We start from the raw sequence: 24,572 nt of genomic DNA, 5'->3' as shown, positions 1-24,572 counted from the left end.
CCGCTCCAGCTTTCTGCTGCATGCGGCTACAGTCAGCCCTACCCAGAAACAATCCCCACCACCAGAGCAGTTACCTGGTAACAGTGGTAACCCCAGTAGGACCTTTTCTGATGCAGTGGGAAATGGCTGGATGCCGAGTTAGGGCTTTGCATTCGGTGCTGCACAGTGCACATCTAAAACAGCACATGGCACTAGCTTGGCATGTCACATGACACCGGCACGGTCTGGCACAGTTTTTAAAAAAATATAAGCAGAGTACTTTTGACTGTGAAAGTATTAGGACTGAATGTGTGTGTTCCCCATGTCACATCAGCAGTCTGGTATGAACCATTAAAAAAAAAAAAAAAAAAATTTTTTTTTTTTTTTTTTAGGACTCTTGGGCCCCTCAACAGAGACTGGGCCCAGGGCAGCTGCCCCTTTTGTCCTGTGTTAAAGACGGTCCTGCACAGAGGATTTCCTCCCATCGCAGAACAGCTGAATCTTAGACGCCGAATTAGTGCACACGCTGTGTGCGGAGGAAAAGCCTGTATCTACAACAGCTACAAACAGCCACATAACCAGTCAGAGGGATACGATTTTCAAATCCCCAGCGTACTGACTGCTGTACAAAGGTCAGCCTGCCCTTATGCACTACCTGTGAGTGCCAACTCTTTTGTGAGTACCCATCTTGCTGATGCCGCTGTTGTTTGTGTCTACCTGGGTTCAGACGATACTGCACTATTAGGCGCTTTTTTCTCTTCTATTTTGAATCTTTTACATCTCCGACACGATTTCCAAATCCCCAGCGTACTGACTGCTGTTCAAAGGTCAGCCTGCTTGTATGCACTTCTTGTGAGTGCCAACTCTTTTGTGAGTATCCACTTTGTTGATGCAGCTACTGTTTGTATCTGCTTGGTTCCAGACGATATTACACTATTAGGCGCTCTCTCTCTCACATTTGATAATAAAATTAATTAAATTAAATTTTATATGTCTGAGCGGTGTTTTAGCAGGCACGTCTGTACACACATTTTTTAGTAGCTATTACTATCATTGTATTGCTTATTATTATAATTCTTTGTTGTATATAAGTAAACTTTTTTGCTTTATTATATTTTATACTTTATGTTTAATGTTTTATGTTTTAGATCTTGCCCCTAGTTTTTGCTTTTGCTTTTGTTTTTGTATCATTACTATTCCCTTTTTTTCTTTCCTTGCACATAAGCTCTTATTGATGATAATCTGTCTGTTTACAACATGCATTTTTTGTAACATGCATTTTTCCAGGGGTTAAAATTTCAAGAGGGTGTTCTCTCAGCTTTAATTAACTGATTGTTCTGTGCACCAATCAACCAATCAGAAATACCCTTAGGGTATATACATGCTTAGCAGAGTATAATGTACAGGTCACAGATGAAGGCGTGAGCCGAAACGCGTCTGACCACTTAGTCTACATGTAGTTATTTTATGTTCTATTATTTTACTTTCTATGTTGCTCACAATAAAGGTGCTTTGGATTTCAACTTTCGCTTGAGACCCGCTTTCTTTGTATGTGCTCTCTCTCTTCTGTTTTGAATCTTTCAGGGAACTGTAGTTCCCTGGATGCTGATCTGCTAACAGCTGCAGATATTGCATACCATAGTGCTGCAAAGACATGAAAATAATACAGCACTAGTGTTGCACATATATATATATATAATAAAAAATGATAAAAAAAAGACATTTTTGGGGACAAAGGGACAGTGTGTTAAAGGACCAGTAAATACAGTAGATTTGCATAAGCAACAAATGCATAATAAAAAGACAAAGCAATAGCACTTAGTATTAATATCAAATAAATAGTAGATTTTTTTTCTGACAAATTTCAAAGTTTTGTCTATTTCCACTGCTCCTGTACCATGGGAGAGCCATCAGCCAATCACAAATGTATATGCAAACACTGGACAATCCCATTAAAAATGGGATATCTGGTCACCCTATGATATCACGTAGTCATCACATCTACATATGTATATGTCCCTATACATAGTTAAATATGTACCCTGTTGATTGTATGCAGCCTTTCCAATAGGGATGAATTGAGTTATAATTAATTGATACCAGGTATGTTAACAAACCTCTTGAATGTCTCCAGTGGCCATTTCAGAGTTTTCAACATAGGTGCAAGCTAAAAGACTGTTTGGAAATAGCCATGAAATAGTCTAACAGGTGTCTGAAAAAACCTTCTGAGGACTTATCAAGTGCCTTGAGGTGCTGAATCCGATAAGTGAAAAAGGGTCTCCGAAAGCTGTTGAAGACAGAGCCAAAAACGTATTGTGATTGCTAAGCTCTTTTCAGCTCCATAAGGTAAATAGTGTCATTTATTGAGCAGCTGAAAATCCATTTTACGATTGTGCCAATTCGAAAAGTAACCTTTTTGGTCAGAAAACAGCCAAAAATTATGACTCCCGATAGATTGTGATCAAGGTCATAATTAAAGTCAGCTCCAGATCAGAAAATCAGTACTGGAACCTAGCTGTACCCTTTGGTTAGCCAATGACAAGACAGATATATGTTCAGTCACTAATCACTAGCTAGCTCCTAATGGTGCATTGCTGGTACTGAACATGCCTAGGTTTCAACAAAGGATATCAGAAGAATGAAGACAATTTGATAATAAAAGTAAATTAAACAGTTTCTTAAAACTGCTTCAGCCATAAAGGTTTAATTTTGACTTTCATATACTTTATAAAACTGGTAGAATGACACAGACACATTAATATGGAAGCATTGTATTGTAAATATGAATAACCACATACTTTGCCATTTTGTTTCACTGCAGCTCCTTCAGCTGATAGTATTGTCGATTTGCATGACTATGAAAGTGACGGACAGACTATATCTTCAGTGGACAAATGTTACCAATCTCTAACATGGAAACCTTACCAAACGGCACACTGGGTTACTGTATGTAACGCTACTTCAGAAAAGATGTAAATATTCTAATATTGGGATCAACTAAATTTTATCTACTTATGATATAAATTATGTTATTCTGGGGATTAGCTAAGCTTAAAAGAACATTTTTTTCTTTATTACAAGTCATAAAAATTATATTTCAAAATGTATTGCAAATAAATATAAGTGGAAATGTGTAGTAAGAAAAAGGTGCTTATTGTACATATTAAAAATAAGGCAAGTGGTTGCACTGCCATAGGATGCCCCCTTTGCCATCAGTCACAGGGTAATTGAGTACTGAAGTGCCTAGCACATAAAGATCACCTATCATCTGTTGCATCGCTCACTACAGAGTTTTAAACTGCCTCTGGAAGCAACATTAGCACAAGAACTGTGTGTGCTGGGAGCATCATGAAATGGGTTTCCATGGCTGTGCAGCTGTACACAGGTCTGATGCCCAACATTCCCATTGTACCATGAATAAATGAATTCAAAGGACACTTGCTGTTTATTTTGGTTTCTAATGAGCCTGCAGTATATCAATAGTCTGATTTACTTGCGGCACAATTTACTATCAACTTAATAAAAAGGTAATGATTGTATCAGCATGAATTTATAATTACCTTCTAAATATATATTAAAAATATATCAACTACACTATTACAACTATCATTGGTACAACATCATTCATCCATAATAGTAATAAATATAATGGGCCAAAATTATATGCTGTCAAATCTCAGGTTCAAAGAATATTATTGTGGCAATAAATCATGAATATGGTAATGTAGAATTTGTGTCCAGTGCCTCTCTCAACTGAAGGAAATGAAAGCATGATTGGTTTCTATGGTAATCATGCCTTCTACTTTTCTATTACAGCGAACATAAATAATTTATTATTTAAATGTTTAATATTGAAAATGTTTTTCTTGCATTTGATGTACCAAAATGTAACATTTGTGTGCTAACATTGAATGCTGAATGTTCTTCAAATAGTCACCATTAATATAATATGAACTAATCTGGCTTGTACATGCATGCATTTATGCATTAATAAAATGCTCTACTGTCGTAGAACATTATTGGTGATGTTTCCACCTATTCTCCAATAGAACGGTTGAGTGCCATATGGCTAGCACAGTTATTGGAGAATAGGTGGAAACCCCACCTCATGAAAAAAAAAAGCTTTGGGGTGGGTAGCTGGAAGGGGATAGTTCAGTAGAAAGAGAAAGAAAATAAAGGTACGTTTTGGTATGAGCAGTGCCAACATATCTATTAGGCACAGTGATAAAGACCCACAATAACTTTAGTTGCCAACAAAAATGTTTACATTTATTTTAAAATCAAAAGAAAAAAAGCTTTTGATCTTGAAAATAATCTTTTATTTATTTATTTATTTATTTATTTTTAAATCTCATTTGAAATCCCTAATGTAGATAGATGATAAATTACAGATGTACTTTCCTTTAATACACCTCCTGAGTCCTAAAACTTTGGTGCAGGTGGTCTTAGCCTCCCTTCCTGTCTGCATTTGCCAGTGACACTACCTATCTTTTAATGACAGCACAGCACCCAGGTTAAGCCTCAGATAATGGAGTGAAGTTCAAGGATGGGGAGAATAAGGGCAGAACAGCTCTTATGCAGGTGAGGCTGGTGCCCCTCGACAATAGGCATCAACTGAATGATAGAGGTTAGGAAGCCCACTTAGCCTCAACACAGTTTGCTTCTTACAATAACTGAGATATGGTATACAGATTAATGTAATCCAGCCTGGAGTCCTTGATAAACCAATGTAGTTGTAATATATCTTATTTAATACATTTTACAGTGTTTAGTCAGCAGCATTTACCGTTGAATTGAAGACATGGATATGCAGAAATAATACTGAACTTTTTTCCACCTTTCAGACCTACAGTTGGATTCCAAGTAATCACAGATAAAGGATTTAACTTTTCAACAGCAGACGAAGCCTATGTGTGCCAAAAGAAAAATCATTTCCAGGTTACAGTTCACATCCGGATGCTTGGGAGTCCGAAATTTGTCAAAACAAATCTGGGTATAAAACCTATTGAAAAGTTTAACTTGAGAGTCTTTGGAGTGAAAGTAAGAATTTATGCTACTATATAAGTATATTGATACAAAGGCAACATTTGCAAGAATTTGCTGCATAATATGTTATACAGTATTTGCATTATATGGTTTTAAAAAACAAACCATTTTCTTCCATTAAACTATTTATAGGAACAATAATTATATTTCATTTGTTGATATTTTAGTAATTCCATCACAACCCAATTTTGTGTATCGCGTTTAAAAGACCAAAGCGGTGGTTATGATGTTTAAACCTTTAAACTTCCAATAAATACAAATCAAGTAATCATATAAGATAAAGATATAAGCTTATAGGAACATGAAACAAATTTTTTTCCTTTAAGGATTCAGATACAACATACAATTTGAAACAACTTTCCAATTGATGTCTATTATCAAATTTGCTTTTTTTCCCCATGATATCCTTTGCTGAAGGAACAGCAATGCATTAATGAGATCACAAGAGACAAATGTGTGCAGGTGGCACCAATCACCAGCTCGCTCCCACTAGTGTAGGATATGTACTTATTCTTTTTCATTATTGGATACCAAGAGAACAAAGTACATTTGAAAACAGAAATTAATTTAAAAGTGTCTTAAAATGGGATGCTCTATATGAATTGTTCAAGTTTAATGTTAACTTTCCTATCCCTTTGAATGAAGCAGACCTGATAAAGTTGAAAGGTTCAATAAATAGATGAGTTTAAATAACATCACTGGACAGTATAGGCAAAACTAAAGATGGTCATAGGAACTAGACAAGATGAGTAGACCCATATCTAGATAATGACTGAATGAAGTTATTCTGTAAAAGCTGTATATGCTATGATAACAAAATGTAAAATGTTTTATCTATGTCTGTCTCCTTAATATAACAATTTTTTTCATGATTCAGATAGAGCATGCGATTTTAAGCAACTTTCTAATTTACTCCTAATATCAATTTTCTTCGTTTTCTTGGTATCTTTATTTGAAAAAGTAGGAATGAAAGCTTAGGAGCTGGTACAGTTTTTGGTTCAGCGCCCTGGAAAGTGCTTGCTGATTGGTGGTTACATTTAGCCACCAATCAACAAGCACTACCCAGGTGCTGAACCTAAAATGGGCCGGCTCCTAAGCTTTCATTCCTGCTTTTCAAATAAAGATACCAAGAGAATTAAGAAAAATTGGTTATAGGAGTAAATTAGAACGTTGCTAAAAATTGCATGCTCTATCTGAATCATGAAAGAAAAAAATTGGGTTTAGTATCATTTTAAGGGATATGAAACCCAAATAATGTATTTTGTGATTCAGACAGAGCACACCATTTTAAAGAAGTTTCCAATTTACTTCTATTATCAAAGTTCCCATGATATTCTGTGTTGTAGAGATACTTAGGTAGGCATCTGGATCACTACACAGCATTAAATAGTGCTGCCACCTAGTGCTTTTGCAAATGGATAACATTCTTGCAAAACTGCTGCCATATATTGCTCCAGACACATGCACGCTCCTGAGCTTATGTCCCTGCTTTTCATCAAAAGATACCAAGAGAACAAATAAAAATGGACAAAAGAAGTAAATTAGAAAGTTGTTTAAAATGCTCTATCTGAATCATATCATATCTCTTTAAAGATTGAGACATGAATCCAATGTTTTAAAATCTCTGTTATATGAAGGTTTCATGGTAATAATTAAAAGAAATCATTTTAAATCTGACGCACATCTAGTTGATGGAGGTGAAACCATATGTACATAGCATATGGGATTAGTTACTATATGTAACCCTTTCAGTTTTGTGCTTTTATCTGCTGAACTGCACAACATGGATTATACTGACAATTTAGGGTGCCATAGTTTTCTCTCTTTTTTTAACTAAACATTTAGAGAATGTTTTGAGTCAATAATGGTCTATATCAGAAACTGTTTTGAATGAGATAACATAAAACAGAGTTGCAACTCAGTAGAGTACTATTTAAAGGGACAGTATGCACCAATTTTCATTTAACTGCATGTAATAGACACTACTATAAAGAAGAATATGCACAGATACTGATATAAAAATCCAACATAAAACATTTTAAAAACGTACTTAGAAGCTCCCAGTTTAGCACTGTTGATGAGGTTATGCTAGAACTTCCAGTAAAAGGGTCGGGGAAAGCAGGAACAGCAGACACCCCCCCCCCCTCCTCCTCTCATCTGCATATGAAAAGACCCTTTACACAAACAGGAGCAAGCTGGAATCCGTAGACATTAGTATACATCTAAAACTTTGGGGCTTGGTTAGGAGACTGAAAATCAGCACAGTGTTATTTAAAAATAAGCAAAACCATACAGTTTTACAAAAACACCCATAGATGAGCTATATAAATGGATCATCTACAAAAACATTTATGCAAAGAAAAATCTAGTATAAAATGTCCATTTTAAGGGACAGTCAACTCAAAATTAAACTTTTACGATTTCATTTTGTCTTCAGTTTCCCTTTAAGCAGAACATATTAGAAATCTATTTTATAAGGATTATTATAACTAAGTATGCAGGTTGATGCCCATTGATAAGAAATAGACCCCTAAGTAGCTTAGGTTGTCTGAGCAGAAAACGTGACTTTTAGGAAACTGATTATAAAGAAAAAAGAGGAAAGCAAGAGGAATCAATTTATTTAATTTGATTTAGGGTGAGATTACAAGTGAGGCGCAATGTATTTCACTCTAGCGCAATCGTGATTTCTCAATCCCTTTTTCTCTGGCTGATATTACAAGTCGAGAGAAATCCTGATTGTACTAGTGCAATAGTCTTTTCCGCTTCAATCCATACCGCGATCTAAGAGCTCTGGTAGACTGTTTTCCTAAACTAAAAAGTTGTACATAACACAACAAAAATACCTTACAAAGTACACTTACACCCATAAACTACACTATTAACCCCAAACCGCCATCCCCCACATTGCCAACCCTAAATAGAACTATTAACCCCTAAACTGCCACCCCACATCGCAAACACTAAATAAAACTATTAACCTCTAAACCACCCCCCCCACATCGTAAACACTAAATAAAACTGTTAACCCCTAAACCCCTACCCCCCACGTCGCAAACTATCTAAATAAACTATTAACCCCTAAACCCCCATCCCCAAACATTGCAAACTATCTAAATACACTATTAAATCCTAAACCGCCATCCCCCACAACGCAAAGTAATAAACTAACTACACCCCCTAACTTTACCCCAATTAAAATACTCTTAAATTAAATAAAAACTATACTAACTACCTTAAAATAAATAAAAACTTACCTGTAAAATTAAATTAAAACCTAAGCTTACCCTTTAAAAAAAAAAACAACCTAACATTACTTAAAGGGACAGTCAACCATAGAATTGTTATTGTTTTAAAAGATAGATAATCCCTTTATTACTCATTCCCCAGTTTTGCATAACCAACACAGTTATATTAATGTACTTTTTACCTTTGTGATTACCTTGTATCTAGGAACCTTCGTCCAGCCCCCTTATCACATGACTGTGACTGTTTATTATCTATTGTCTTAAATTTAGCATTGTATTGTGCTAGATCTTAAATAACTTTCTGTGCCTGAACACAGTGATATCTATATAGCCCACGTGTACTTTCAGTCTCTTTGTGTTGAAAAGAGATTTAAAAAGCATGTGATAAGAGGCAGCCCGCAAAGGCTTAGAAATTAGCATATGAGCCTACCTATGTTTAGTTTGAACTAAGAATACCAAGAGAAAAAAGCAAATTTGATGATAAAAGTAAATTGGAAAGTTGATTAAAATTAAAAGTCCTATCTGAATAATGAAAGTTTAATTTATACTTGACTGTCCCTTTAAATAAAAAATACCTTACATTACCAAAAATAAAAAACCTACATTACAAAAAATAAAAACCTATCATTTACCAAAAATAAAAACCTAAAATTTACAAAAAAAAACTACCATTACAAAAAATAACAAAACCTACCCTTGCACAAAATAACAAACGAAATTAACAAAAATAAAAAAATGATTCCTATTCTAATACCCCTTAGAAAAAGCCACTATTCTAAAAATAAACTACCAATAGCCCTTAAAAGGGCCTTTTGTATGGCATTGCCCTAAAGCAAACAGCTCTTTTGCATAAAAAATACAATAACCCCCTAACATTAAAACCCCCACCCCCACCAAGATAAAAAAAACTAACAAAAAAAGACTAAACTACATATTGCCCTGAAAAGCTCTTTTTCTGCCCAAATAAAATTTTAAAAAATCCCTAATCTTAAAAAAACACAAAAAAACAAAACCTAAGTCTAACCCCAAAATTGGTACTCATGGGCTGTGCTCCATCTTCATCCCGGCGGCGCTCCATCTTCATCTTCTTCCATTGGTAGTCCATCTTCTATCTTCATCCTGGTGTGAGCGGTGAGGTAAGTAGCGATGTCGACACCGATGTCGGTCCTTCTCTTCAGACCATCGACACGGAGGTCCTCTTCATGCAGTCTCCAGCCGTACACTGAAGATTGAATGCAAGGTACCCCTTTTATATAGGGGTACCCTTGCATTCCTATTGGCTGATTTGATTCTTCAAATTCAAATCAGCCAATAGGATGAAAGGAAAAAGCTTTCATCCTATTGGCTGATTTGAATTTGAAGATGTTTACACTTCTCTGGCTAGAGCTAGCGAAAAAACATATTTTTTTCAACTTGTAATACGAGCGGATTCCGAGATGCGCAAAAAACATTGGGCTAGCGTTTTTTCGCTAGAGAAAAAATTAGATTTGCTGCACCACTTGTAATCTTGCCCTAAGTTGGTTACACAGCACCAGATCTTGGTAACACAATAACAGAGGAGCCCAATTGGTTCTTGTGACGTCTGGATGCTAAATTTCTATAGTGCACATGGAAGCTTCCCGACCCAGAAATTACATTGCTTTATATAATGTGGTAATGTTACAAGCATGCATATAAGCACATATTACATGAACATACCTGGTAATTGTTGTAGTAAACAATGTAACTATTACAGCCTATCTCTACATGTGCTCTGTGTGCAATGAAACAATTCATACTAAGCTTCACTCTGCAGTGCTTATTTGCTTAAAGGGACAGTCTACAATATAATTTTTATTGTTTTAAAAGTTACATAATCCCTTTATTACCCATTCCCCAGTTTTGCATAACCAACACAGTTATAGTAATATACGTTTTACCTCTGTGATTACCTTGTATCTAAGAACCTTCTTCCATCCCCCTGATCACATGACTGTGACTGTTTATTATCTATTGACTTGCATTTAGTATTGTCTTGTGCTAAATCTTAAATAACTCCTCGGGCGTTAACACAGTGTTATCTATATGGCCAACATGTACTTTCAGTCTCTTGCTGTGAAAAGCAATTTAAAAAGCATGTGATAAGAGGCAGCCCTCAAGGGCTTAGAAATTAGCCTATGAGCCTACCTAGGTTTAGTTTCAACTAAGAATACCAAGAGAACAACGTAATTTTGATGATAAAAGTAAATTGGAAAGTTGATTAAAATTAAAAGTTATATCTGAATAATGAAAGTTTCATTTTGACTAGACTGTCCCTTTAAAGGGACACAAAGCTTTTTTTAACAGGCATATGAACTGCAGCATTTAAATATGTTTCTTTGGCAAAAAAAGGGGTTCAGTAAAAGCTGTTTAAAATTAAAGAGAAACAAACAGGAAGTTCGAATTTGTTTACAACTGATACTTAAATGTTCTTTCATTTGTCTAAGGAACATTATTTTTTACATAAAACAAAACACTGTGATAACTTTTTTCATGTCTTCTATTAGATGGAGCAAAGAAAAAAAAAATATTAACTTGCTACATGCAATAATCCTAGCTAATCATTACACATGGGGAAATGTATAAGGTTTTTTTTACTATTACTTGACAAATTCATCTAATGTTTTCAAAACCGTGTCTTGGTGTCATCTGGAAAAAAAACAACAACAAAAAATAAATATTGTTTAATGAGTAATTTAATCTTAAAGCAAAGAAATCAGCTGAAAAACGATAAAACCTCCCCATCTGTTTAATATCCATAGTCTTAAAAGAAATGTGAATTTATTTTATGTAAATGGAAAGAGTCCATGAGCTAGTGACGTATGGGATATACATTCCTACCAGGAGGGGGCAAAGTTTCCCAAACCTCAAATGTCTATAAATACACCTCCCACCACACACATACTTCAGTTTTACAAACTTTGCCTCCTATGGAGGTGGTAAAGTAAGTTTGTGCTTCATTTTTATGATTACTTCTATGATAAGCGCTTCTAAGCATTCTGAAGCCCAATTCCTCTCAGAGTACAGTGTTTGTCAGAGGGACGTGAAGAGAGTATTGCCTGTTGATTTTTATGGTTTCACTCATGGGAAATCTTTTCAAGGGTTCTCTGTTATCGGTCATAGGGATTCATCTCCTACCTTCCTTTTCAGATCGACGAAATACTCTTATACCATTACCTCTGCTGATAGTTTTCAGTACTGGTTTGGCTGTCTGCTATATGTGGATGGGTGTCTTCGGTAAGTATGTATCATTATTTAAGACACTCTCGGTTATGTTTGGCGCTTTATGTATTAATATAAAGTTTTAAATATATATATTTTACTTATATTTGCCATGAGTCAGGTTTATGTGTATTTCCCTTTGCAGTCTAAATAGTTTCAGTATAGGAATCATGTTTTAGAAAGTTATTATTTTATTTTTTTTAATTTTCTTACTTAGGGTTTAGTCTTTTTTCCAATTTGACTTGTCTTTTCCTTAAATTTTGCAGGCAAATCTAGGCTCGCGAGGGCGCAAAATGCTGTTATTTATTGCATAATTTTTGGCGCAATTTTTTTTTTTGCGTCTATGGTGTCACAAGTTTCGGCATTTCCTGCATCTTTATTGACGTTAGTTTGTTTGGCGCGATGTCGCGCTTGTTATGATGCGAGTTGCGTCATTTCCGGATGTAAATATTTTTTTTGGTTATATTACCCCACTTCCTTTATGCTCCCTGCTCTCTTTATATTCTAGAGGGCTATGCTGTTTGCTTTTCTGCTTATTTAGCATATGCATTTTTCCCCATTCCTGAAAATGCTATATGAGGAAATTGGATATTTTGTTTAAATGCTATTTTTTCTTTTACATTTTGCAAAATGTCTCAGAAGCTACTGTAGGAACCATGCTGCCTGAACACAGTTCTACCAAATCTAAGTGTTTCTGTTGTAAGCAAGCTGAGATTTTATCTCCGGCTATATTATGTAACAGTTGTCATGATAAGCTTTTGCATGCCGATAATGTTTCTATTAGTACTAGTACAGCACATCTCCCTTAACATCTAATGTACATGATATCCCTGTTGATATGAAAAATTATTTTGCTGATGCAATACAGAAGGCTATGTCTGCTATTCCACCTTCTAATAAACGTAAAAGGTCTTTTAAAACTTCTCATAAAACTGATGAAATTTGTGAATTTGTGAAATATCCTCCTCTGAAGAGGATCTCTCTGGTTCAGAAGATCCTACTTCATACATTGAAATTGATAAATCTTCTAATCTTTTTAAGATTGAATATATTTGGTCTTTGTTGAAAGAAGTATTGGTTACTTTAGGTATTGAGGAGTCTGATCCTCTTGATAACAAAACCAGTAAACGTTTAAATTCTGTTTTTAAACCTTCTCTGATTACTCTTGAGGTTTTTCCTGTTCCAGATACGTTTTCTGATGTGATTGCTAAGGAATGGTCTAAGCCTGGTGCTTTTTTTAATCCTTCTAGGTTTAAGAAGTTATATCCTTTACCAGTGACTAATTTGGAGTTTTGGGGAAAAGTCCCTAAGGTTGATGGAGCTATTTCTACTCTTGCCAAACGTACTACTATTCCTATGGAAGATAGTATTTTATTTAAGGATCCTTTAGATAGGAAGATTGAATCTTATCTAAGGAAAGCTTATTTAAATTCTGGCTATATTCTCAGGCCTGCCATTTCTATGGCTGATGTTGCGGCTGCATCAAATTTTTAGTTGGATAGCTTAGCACATGAGGAAACAGATTTTGCTTTGTCTAGTATTGTTTGTTTGCTTCATCATGCTAATCATTTTATCTGTGATGCTATTTTTGATATCATCAAGATTAATGTTAAATCTATGTCTAGCTATTCTAGCTAAAAGAGCTTTATGGCTTAAATCATGGAATGCTGACATGGTATCTAAATCTAGATTACTACCTTTATCTTTCCAGGGTAATAATTTATTTGGTTCTCAGTTGGATTCTATTATTTCCTCTATCACTGGGGGGAAGGGAGTTTTTTGCCTCAAGATAAAAAGTCTAAGGGTAAATTTAAAGCTTCTAATCGGTTTCATTCCTTTTCATCAGAATAGAGAACAGAAAGCCACTCCTTCCCCTAAGGACTCTGGTTCCAATTGAAAGCAATCTTCAAGTTGGAATAAATTCAAGCCTTATAAGAAGCCAAAGCCAGCCTTTAAGACTGCATGAAGGTGCGGCCCTCAATCCAGTTCAACTGGTGGGGGGCAGATTGAAATTATTTTAAAACATTTGGGCAGATTCTCTTCAGAATCAGTGGATTCAGAGCATCATCTCTCTAGGGTATTGAATAGGTTTCAGAATAAGACCTCCTGTGAGAAGATTCTTTCTCTCTCATGTTCCAACAAATTCTGTGAAAGCTCAGGCTTTTCTGAAGTGTGTTTCAGATCTGGAGCTTTCAGGGGTGATTATACCAGTTCTGCTTTAGGAACAGGGTCTGGGTTTTTATTCAAATCTATTCATTGTCCCAAAGAAAGAAAATTCATTCAGGCCAGTTCTGGATCTGAAGTTTTGAATCGTTTTGTAAGGGTCCCAACTTTCAAGATGGTGACTATAAGGACTATTCTGCCTTTTGTTCAGCAAGGTCATTACATGTCCGCAATACACTTACAGGACACTTATCTTCACATTCCTATTAATCCAGATCACTATCGGTTTCTGAGATTCTCTTTTCTAGACAAGCATTACAAATTTGTTGTTCTTCCATTTGGCCTAGCGACAGCTCCAAGAATCTTTTTGAAGGTTCTCGGTGCCCTTCTATCTGTAATCAGAGAGCAGGGTATTGCCGGTGTTTCCTTATTTGGACAATATCTTGGTACTGGCTCAATCTTTTCATTTAGCAGAATCTCACACAAATCAACTAGTGTTGTTTCTTCAAAGACATGGTTGGAGGATCAATTTACCAAAGAGTTTTTTGATTCCTCAGACAAGGGTCACCTTTTTAGGTTTCCAGATAGATTCAGTGTCCATGACTCTGTCTTTAACAGACAAGAGATGAATAAAATTGGTTTCAGCCTGTCAAAACCTTAAGTCTCAATCATTCCCTTCAGTGGCTATGTGCAAGGAAGTTTTATGTCTCATGACTGCAGCATCGGACGCGATCCCCTTTGCTCGTGTTCATATGAGATTTTTGCAGCTTTGAATGCTGATTCAATGGTGGGATTATATCACAATTGATATTCTTAAATCCCAGCATTCTACTCTCTCTGACTTGGTGGTTAGACCATCATCGTATTATGCAAGGGGCCTCCTTTGTTCATCCTTCCTGGACTGTAGTCTAAACAGATGCAAGTCTTTCAGGTTAGGGAGCTGTCTGGGGGTCTCTGACAGCACAAGGGGTTTGGAATCCTCTAGAGGCGAGGTTACCAATCAATATCTTTGAACTCCATGCTATTTTCAGGGCTCTTCAGGCTTGGCCTCTATTAAAAAGAGAACTTTTCATTCGCTTTCAGACAAACAATATCACAACTGTGGCTTGTGTCAATCATCAGGGAGGGACTCGCAGTCCTTTAGCAATGAAAGAAGATTCACGGATACTTTCTTGGGTGGAATCCAACTTTTGTCTAATTTCAGCGATTCATATCCCAGGTGTAGACAATTGGAAAGCGGATTATCGCAGCCGTCAGACTTTGCTTCCGGGGGAGTGGTCTCTCCATTCAGATGTGTTTTTTCAGATTTTTCATATGTGGGGTCTTCCAGAAATAGATCTGATGGCTTCCTATCTAAACAGGAAACTTCCCAGATACCTTTTCAGGTCCAGGGATTCTCAGGCGGAGATGGTGGATGCGTTAGCAGTTCCTTGGTCTTACCAACTTGCTTATATTTTTCCGCCTCTAGTTCTTCTTCCAAGGGTGATCTCCAAGATCATAATGGAACAATCACATGTGTTTCTGATAGCACCAGCATGGCCTCACAGGTATTGGTATGTGGATCTTGTCCACATGTCTAGTTGCCAACCTTGGTCACTTCCTTTAAGGCCAGACCTTCTGTCTCAAGGGCTGTTTTTCCATCAGGATCTCAAATCACTAAATTTGAAGGTATGGAAATTGAATGTTTAGTGCTTAGTTATAGAGGTTTCTCTGACTCAGTGATCAATACTATGTTGTAGGCTCGTAAGTCTGTTTCAATGAAGATTTATTATCGGGTTTGGAAAACCTATATTTCATGGTGTTCTTCTCATAAATTCTCTTGGCATTCTTTTAGAATTTCTAGAGTTTTACAGTTTCTTCAGGACGGTTTGGATAAAGGTTTGTCTGCAAGTACTTTGAAGGGACAAATCTCTACTCTTTCTGTTTTATTTCATAGAAAGATTGCTAAACTTCCTGATATTCACTGTTTTGTTCAGGCTTTGGTCCGTATCAAGCCTGTTATTAAGTCTATTTCTCCTCCATGGAGTCTTAATTTGGTTTTGAAGGTTTTGCAGGCTCCTCCTTTTGAGCCTATTCTTTGGATATTAAGCTACTTTCTTGGAAAGTATTGTTGTTCCTTTTGGCTATATCTTCTGCTAGAAGAGTTTCTGAATGTTTTGCTCTCTCTCGTGAGTCTCCTTTTTTGATTTTCCATCAGGATAAAGCTGTTTCCTAAGGTTGTGAATTCTAACAACATTAGTAGGGAAATTGTTGTTCTTTCCTTGTGTCCGAATCCTAAGAATTTGCTTGAAAAATTGTTACACTCTTTGGATGTGGTAAGGGCTTTGAAATATTATGTTGAGGCTACTAAGGATTTCAGGAAGACTTCTAGTCTATTTGCTGTCTTTTCAGGTTCTAGGAAAGGTCAGAAAACCTCTGCCATTTCTTTGGCATCTTGGTTAAAACTTTTGATTCACAAGACTTATTTGGAGGCAGGACAGTCTCCGCCTCAGAGAAATACAACTAGATTAGTTGCCACTTATTCGGCTTTTAAGAATGAAGCTTCAGTTGATCAGATTTGCAAAGCAGCAACTTGTTCTTCTTTGCATACATTTATTAAATTTTACCATTTCGATGTATTTGCTTCTTCTGAAGCAATCTTTGGTAGAAAAGTTCTTCAGGCAGCTGTCTCAGTTTGATTCTTCTGTTTTTAAGAAGAACTTATTTTTTGGATTAAATTTCAGCGGAAATAGCTGTTTTTATTTTATTCCTCCCTCTCTAGTGACTCTTCTGTGGACTTCAACATCTTAGGTATTTTGTCCCATACGTCACTAGCTTATGGACTCTTGCCATTTACATGTAAGAAAACATAAATTATGTGAGAACTTACCTGATAAATTCATTTCTTTCATAATGGCAAGAGTCCATGAGGCCCACCCTGTTTTTGGTGGTTATATTTTTTTGTATAAAAGCACAATATTGTTTTCCAGTTCCTCTTTTCTTGTATGCTTTTTTACTCCTTTTTGCACCTCACTACTTGGCTATACATTAAACTGAAGTATGTGTGTGGTGGGTGGTGTATTTATAGGCATTTTGAGGTTTGGGAAACGTTGCCCCCTCCTGCTAGGAATGTATATCCCATACGTCACTAGCTCATGGACTATTGCCATTATGAAAGAAATTAATTTATCAGGTAAGTTCTTACATAAATTATGTTTTTCATATCGTACTAGATTTAAAAGGTCTCAGATGTATTCTGCTTACACAGTAATGCAAAAACCGTGTCTTGGTGAAAAAAACCCCTATCTGTTTAATATCCATAGTCTCAAAAGAAATGTGAATTTTCATATCGTACTAGATTTAAAAGGTCTCAGATGTATTCTGCTTACACAGTAATGCAGTTGTCTAAACACTGATGGGTAAATTCTTTGATTAGTCATGAAAGCATTTCCTCCAAAATGGTATTGAACTAATGAATAATTTTCCATGCAAAAGCACTAAACATTTTGTTTTCTCCACTTGGAATGGGCCCACTAATGACTCTAAGTGTATAAGTGAATATGTTTCTATGATCAGGCAAATGCGTGCCTGTACAATTTACTCACGTTACACCTCAGCCTTAATGACTTGTATCTCATTCTTTGAAGAAAAAAAAATCTGGAGTTATATAAGGCCCATTATAAGCTTCCTTCCATATAAAAAAGCCACTATCATATTTCCTTTCCTCCCCCCCCCCCCACCACTATATTTTTTTTTAGGTATAGAGGTTTCACTGAAATGAATTGATGATAAATGGACTATAATATAAAAGGGAATTAAACAGATCTTGTTTTTGTTTAAAAATTGCAGCAGCAAATCAAAAGCAGGTTTAGACAGTTTGCAGAACATAGAAGAAAGCACAGTTTTTACACAAAAGCTAGATGTGTTTGTATCCCTTTAAAAGAACATTGTACTATACAAATTTCTCCCCTTTAAATGTGTTCCCAGTGATCTATTTAACCTTCTGGAGTATTTTAAATTATTTGTAAATAGCTCCTTTACCTTTATTTTGTAATTTGAAATAGCTGTTTTTGCCTGTTGAAACCTATACTGAAAAATTGAATATGCCGATGTAAACAAATAAGTAAAAATTGAAATCACACAGTCGTTCATGCGATCATGTGATTTCAATGATAGGATCAGGTCAGGGCCTATGACGCTAGTGCCTATGACCTTTATCCCACAAACCCATTTAGTAAACGGTTATGGCTTCAAGAAAACAAAATGGCTAGGACGTTCCATGCCGTCCTAACGGTGCTAAAGCCCAGCACAATAAGGATGGCATGGAACGTCCTAACGGCGGGAAGGGGGTTAATTAGCATTTCAATACCTATTACTATACTGTTAGCCACTGTTTATAAAAGAGATACCATAACCAAGTCTGCTCTTTCTGTATAGCCAGTCCATTTAAATAGGCATATCCTTGACAACAATAGATGATGGTTTTAATTAGCAAAAACAATTGTTTCAAATACAAAAATAAACATAAAGCAACAATTTCCTATACTTTAACTATTCACCAGTAATTATAATAAGGCATTTGGAAACCATTAAGATGAAACAAATTATTCAGTAGAGTGTGTGTTTAGAGTATATTATTTTTTCACAATTAAGAAAACGTATTATTTCTGCTCTAAGGCTTCCTTCTGGACTAGAGTTGGTCCTGTTCTGTAAATGTAATATAATTTAGTGTCCTCCCTGCACCATGCTTAAACATGAAGTAATATTTTATATAGCACATTGTAACAAAATGCCTGATATACACTTTATTTACATTTTAAAGGGACATAAAAGACACAGATCATTAATTAAAAAAAAATATTCAATTTACTCCTGCTATTGTTTAGTTTAATATAAGTAAATTTAGAAGGTTTTCAAACTTGCATGTTCTATCTCAATCAGGTTGAATTATGTATTTAATGGGGCCGAATTATCAAGCTCCGAATAGAGCTTGATGCCCCTGTTTCCGCGCGAGCCTTTAGGCTCTCCGGAAACAGAAGTTATGAAGCAGCGGTCTAAAGACTGCTGCTCCATAACTTGTCCGCCTGCTGTGGGGCAATGATAAATGCCGACAGTGTATGCTGTCAGCATTTATCGATGTGCAGCGGACATGATACGTTACATTGTATCATGTCCACTCGCACTATGATAAATCTACCCCAATGTCTCTTTATAAATGAGAAGAAAAAATAATTTTATTAAATTGACTTAAAGGGACAGTAAAGTCAAAATTAAACTTTCATGATTCAGATAGAACATGCAATTTTTAAACACATTTGCAGTTTACTTCTATTATCAAATTTGCTTCTCTCAGTTCTTTATTTTCTTTGTTGAAGGAGCAGCGATGAACTACACTACTGGCAGCTAGCTGAACACAACTGGTGAGCCAATGACAAGAGGCATATATGTGTAACCACCAAACAGCAGCTAGCTCCCAGTGGTGCATTGCTGCTCTTGAACCTACCTAGGTATGTTTTTCTACAAAGGATACCAAGATAATTAAATACATTATATAACATATCAGAATAGTACAAAATAAAATAAAAAAAACACCAAAGATTGTGAATTTAAACAACTGAAGAAAAAAGAAATACCTTCAGACCTGCTGTATTATTCATTATCTTTTGAAAGTGAATTTAACTAGCCTTTATTCAGTTATAAATCTGCTTTATTTATTGCATATAGGTTGAGAGCACTAACCAGACAATCACCATTGAACAATCTCAAGCTGATCGCAGCAAACGACCATTCAATCCTGTTACGTAAGTTCCTTAATAGCATTAACATAGTGTATTCTATATATAAAGTATATTCTCTATTGTAATGCTTCTTTGTAAAAAGGTTTACTATCCATTAAAGCGATTGCCACATTGTCTTATGTTTATCGCCAGCATTAATAAAACACTGTGAGACAGATTCCAAGTCGAGCGCAAAAATGCCTGTGAGCTAATACCACTTGTGAAAACCACTATACCACTCCCATTTTTGCACTGAAATTAGAAAAATATACACCAAGATTACGAGTTTTGCTCTATACCGGGTGCGTAAGGAACACAATAAAATGAGAGGTCCCGCACTCTCCATAGCGCTGCCATTATGAGTTACTGAAAAGCCTCCTTGTGCTGTGCGTTATGGTGCGTTAAGCTCCATACAACACAAAAGCCAAGGGCTGATTTTACGTGCTCGTGCACGCTTTCCCCCATAGACATCAATGGGAAGAGAGTGTTAGTTTTTTTTCTAACACTTGCAATCGCGGAATGGAGATCGTCGTTACGCAACCCCATTGATGTCTATGGGCAAAATAAAGTTACGTTTAAACATAACACCCTAACATAATCCAGCGCTCCCCAATATCGCCGACAATATAATTATTAACCCTATTCCGCCGCTCCCCAACATTGACGACACTAATGAAAGTTATTAACCCCTAATCTGCCGCTCCCCAACATCACCGACACTCAATATAATTATTAACCCCTATTCCGCTGCTTCCCGACATCGCCGGCACTAATACAGCCAATAGGATGTTTTGAACAGCCAATAGGATTTCAGAAGCTCTCATCCTATTGGCTGATTTGTATTTGAAGAATCAAATTAGCCAAAAGGAATGCAAGGTATGCCATTTTGAAATGGCTACTTTGCATTCAACTTCAGTGTACGGCGGTGACCGTATGAAGAGGACACTCTGCGCAGGATGTCTTCGTCGTCCTGGATAGCTCTACTCCGCGCTGCCTGGATGAAGATAGAAGACGTCCCCGAGATGAATGAAGGTGTCGCCGCCTGGATGAAGACTTCTCACCGCCTGGATGAAGATGGATGTCCGGACTTCAGGAACCGTGAATAGATTTTATTGGGTTAGTGTTAGTTTTTTTTTTTCTTTTTTTTTTTTTTCTTTTTTAATATTAGTGCTTTGGGCACTTTTAAAAGAGCTGAATGCCCTTTTAAGGACAGTAATAGAGCAGCTGAATGCCCTTTTAAGGGCAATGCCTATACAAATGCCCATTATGGGGCAATGGGTAGCTTAGGATTTTTTAGAGTTAGGTTTTTTATTTTGGGGCGTTGGTTGGGTGGGGGGTTACTTTTAGGGGGGAATTTAGTAATTTTTTTAGGGTAAAAGAGCTGTTTAACTTAGGGCAATGCACTAAAAATGGTCCTTTTAAGGGCTATTTGTAGTTTATTGTAGGTTGGGGGTGTTTTTTTATTTTTATAGGGCTATTAGATTAGGTTTAATTGTTTTTATTTTTGATAATTTTGTTTATTATTTTTTGTAAGCTTAGACTTTTTTATTTTTCATAATTTAGGAATCATGTCTGCCCTGCATCTCTAAATAAGTTCTTGTGAACTGCTTGTGCAAAGCCGGCCCCTGCAGATTCACGGCCAATCAGCCGTTAGTAATCGGGCGGATTGTTGTCTGCAGCCTGAGAGGCGGCGGATGAGTTAAGGAGCAGCAGTCTGTTTCCAGCGAGCCTGAAGGCTCGCACGGAAACAGATGTATTCAGGGCAATGCTTTTAGTGCGGATGACAACCACTTATAATCGAGGGGGGGGGGGTTAGCTCATTGCAGGATTTACTACAGCATCCCTGGTGATCTAGTGGCCCAGCTTTACCAGGGGAAATTTGAAATGCCAGTGACTTCACCATGCATGGGTGTCACCAGCCCCAGGGAACTGGAAAGTGCGTGTTGCTGGAGAGGGATTGAGGTAGCTGGATGGAGGGGGGTAAATATTTAAACCCTTCAGCTAGAAATCCCCAAGGCCCATCATTTGAAAGGCAATCTCCTAATCTTTCCAACGGTGGGTAACTTTGGAGCAATGTTCCCTTTTAATTTTTTCCAGTGCGTGCAATTATTTTTTTCTGTGTGCGGGCTTGATATCGCTTGTGTGCGGCACATATATATATATATATATATATATGGGTTGGCTCACAATAGATGTTGTAGGGCTGTATTCAGCAATCCCTCATGACATGGGTTTGCTAGCTACTCAATATATGCTTGATTTGTTTAGTGACTACTCTGCTGATCTGAAGGGATACATCCTTCAAGTCCTAATATTTTCCCTGACACACAACTATTTTGAGTTTCTAGGAGACTTTTATTTACAAAAACGAGGTACGGCAATGGGGGCCAAGTTTGCGCCAGCCTATGCAAACATTTTCATGGGCTGGTGGGAGCATCAATATATCTATACAGACTCCAACCCCTTTTTGGCTCCATCATTGGCTATAAGCGTTTTATAGACGATCTCCTAGTTATGTGGTCAGGTACACAGACTGATGGTGAATCCTTCGTTAACTATCTGAATGATAATGAAATTGGATTGAAGTTCACCTTTCTCTTTGAGAAGACAGAGATTCCCTATTTGTACTTGATCCTAATAGGACTCCCGGGGGAAAACAGAGTGAGTACCTCACTGTATGTTAAGCCCATATCTTCAAACACCTTTTTACACGCAAAGAGCAATCATCCCCCACATACCAGTTATGGTATAGCGAAAGGGCAATTCCTGAGGTTACAACGAAATTGCTCAGAGGAGGATGCTTTCCTAGTAGAAAGTAAGAAGCTGACTAACAAACTGTTAGAACGTGGCCATGACAGAAAAGTGGTACATAAAGCATTTAATGATGCTAGCCACAGTAACAGGGAGTCTCTCCTTGAAGTCAGGAGAAGTCCTAAACAAGCTAGACACAAACCCACATTTGTGACAACTTACAGTCAACAATACTACTCTATTTGTAAGATTTTACGCAGAAACTTGCCAATATTATTGGCGGATGATCTACTGAAGGATGAGGTAATAGATGGTTGTTTTTGCGTAGCAAGACGCAATACCACCATTGGTAATCAAATTTCTCCCTCAATGATAAAAAAGTCAAAACCACAAAGTAGTTGGTTGTCACAAAAGGGACATTACAAATGTGGTAACAGTACCGCAAGGCATGTGGGTACGTCACCACAGGTAAGTTTTTCCAATCCCTGACCACACAGAAGGTGTACTCACTCCTACAATGTACTAACTGCAGGTCCACCTATGTAATCTATATGATTACATGTTCACTATGCCAGAAACAATATGTAGGGTGCACCTCACGTGAGGTCAGGGAGAGGATAAGAGCCCACCTGAACGATATTGAACGAGGTAATGTGACTACTGGAGCTTCTAAACACTTTGTGGAAGAACACAGTAAGGACGTAAGAGGCTTCACGTGGATGGTAGTTGACCGGATAAATAAAAAACCAAGAGGAGGGGATAGATCAAAAGACCTCTTTAAAAAGGAGGTCTTTTGGATCTCTACCCTAGGAAGTCGGCAACCACTTGGTCTCAATATCGAGACGGATCTAATCAACTACTGGTAATAACCATAAGTTCTGGAATTTACAACTAAGACCTTTACTAAGTTTAAGAATAATTCTTCTTAATCACTCTAATTCCTCAATTTTTCAATTAATAGAGGGAAAGGACACTTCACACATATATCCAGGTATAGCGAGGTTAAATTATACTGCAGTATGCTTACTTAGTTATTCTTTCCACTAACATTTAGTCGTCAGTACTTATTTGCCACAAAATGACGGAATAATAAGGTAATAAGGTATTATTCCATCTCACCACAAATCTAGAGGGTGCTTCTAACCCTTTAAAAAGCATACTAATAATATGCAATTGCTTCACTTTTTTGAATTATTTGTATCACCCTTTATTCCAATTTATTTGGTTTTAGGTTCTCTCCCTAAGTCCTCATAAACTATCATACTTGGTCTATTATATTTAATCCCCCAATTTTCTAAAAGGAACTACCCACGGATGATATCTAAGCCCTAAGTACAAGGTTAGCAACTTTGCTGCCACTAATATATAATTATATAGACATGGTCAAAATAAAAAAACATGAAATGATATTAGTTGGTAAGCTTTAAGTGATAGCGTACTCTGGTTTAGACAGACATTAAGAGCTATTTCACTAATAGTATGCAGAGTATTTGCAAGAAGCCACATAGGGTTAATATTAGGTTTCATACTGGTACACAGCTTAATGTGGGAGTTTATACTATAGAAGTCAGGTCATTAGCAAACGTAGCCAGGCCTCCCCTCAACCACCAATAATAAGTGAGGTGTGTCTATATGAATCAGAATAGGGCATTAGGACAATTAACTGTCTATGATTAAGGCTCCATAGGAGCTGAAACGCGTCAGACGCCCACCCCAGCCCCCCCTGACGGCCTTGTTCATAGCCATTTCTATCAGCCTAGTTACACTGAGCTCTTTTACTTTTAATAAAAACTCACTTTGCTTTGAGCCTTCGTCTGGACCTTCCTTCTTTGACTATATATATATATATATATATATATATATATATATTTATACTGTATGTATGTATATATACAGGGAGTGCAGAATTATTAGGCAAATGAGTATTTTGACCACATCATCCTCTTTATGCATGTTGTCTTACTCCAAGCTGTATAGGCTCGAAAGCCTACTACCAATTAAGCATATTAGGTGATGTGCATCTCTGTAATGAGAAGGGGTGTGGTCTAATGACATCAACACCCTATATCAGGTGTGCATAATTATTAGGCAACTTCCTTTCCTTTGGCAAAATGGGTCAAAAGAAGGACTTGACAGGCTCAGAAAAGTCAAAAATAGTGAGATATCTTGCAGAGGGATGCAGCACTCTTAAAATTGCAAAGCTTCTGAAGCGTGATCATCGAACAATCAAGCGTTTCATTCAAAATAGTCAACAGGGTCGCAAGAAGCGTGTGGAAAAACCAAGGCGCAAAATAACTGCCCATGAACTGAGAAAAGTCAAGCGTGCAGCTGCCAAGATGCCACTTGCCACCAGTTTGGCCATATTTCAGAGCTGCAACATCACTGGAGTGCC

The 24,572-nt window shown here is 36.7% G+C and overlaps 1 protein-coding gene across 1 annotated transcript in view; it reads left to right on the top strand.

Moving 5' to 3' along the window:
• MYRFL (myelin regulatory factor like) overlaps positions 1-24,572 on the top strand; it is a 477,269-nt gene that overhangs the window by 142,796 nt on the left and 309,901 nt on the right. The window contains 3 exon segments of the mRNA XM_053719216.1: positions 2,801-2,951; positions 4,824-5,019; positions 19,377-19,453. Of these exon segments, the coding sequence (XP_053575191.1) occupies positions 2,801-2,951; positions 4,824-5,019; positions 19,377-19,453 (424 nt within the window).

This window comes from Bombina bombina, chromosome 6 (assembly GCF_027579735.1).
Source record: "Bombina bombina isolate aBomBom1 chromosome 6, aBomBom1.pri, whole genome shotgun sequence".
Taxonomy (NCBI): Eukaryota; Metazoa; Chordata; class Amphibia; order Anura; family Bombinatoridae; genus Bombina; species Bombina bombina.
The sequence above is the reverse complement of the archived record's forward strand: the minus strand, read 5'-3'. Positions and strand labels throughout refer to the sequence as shown.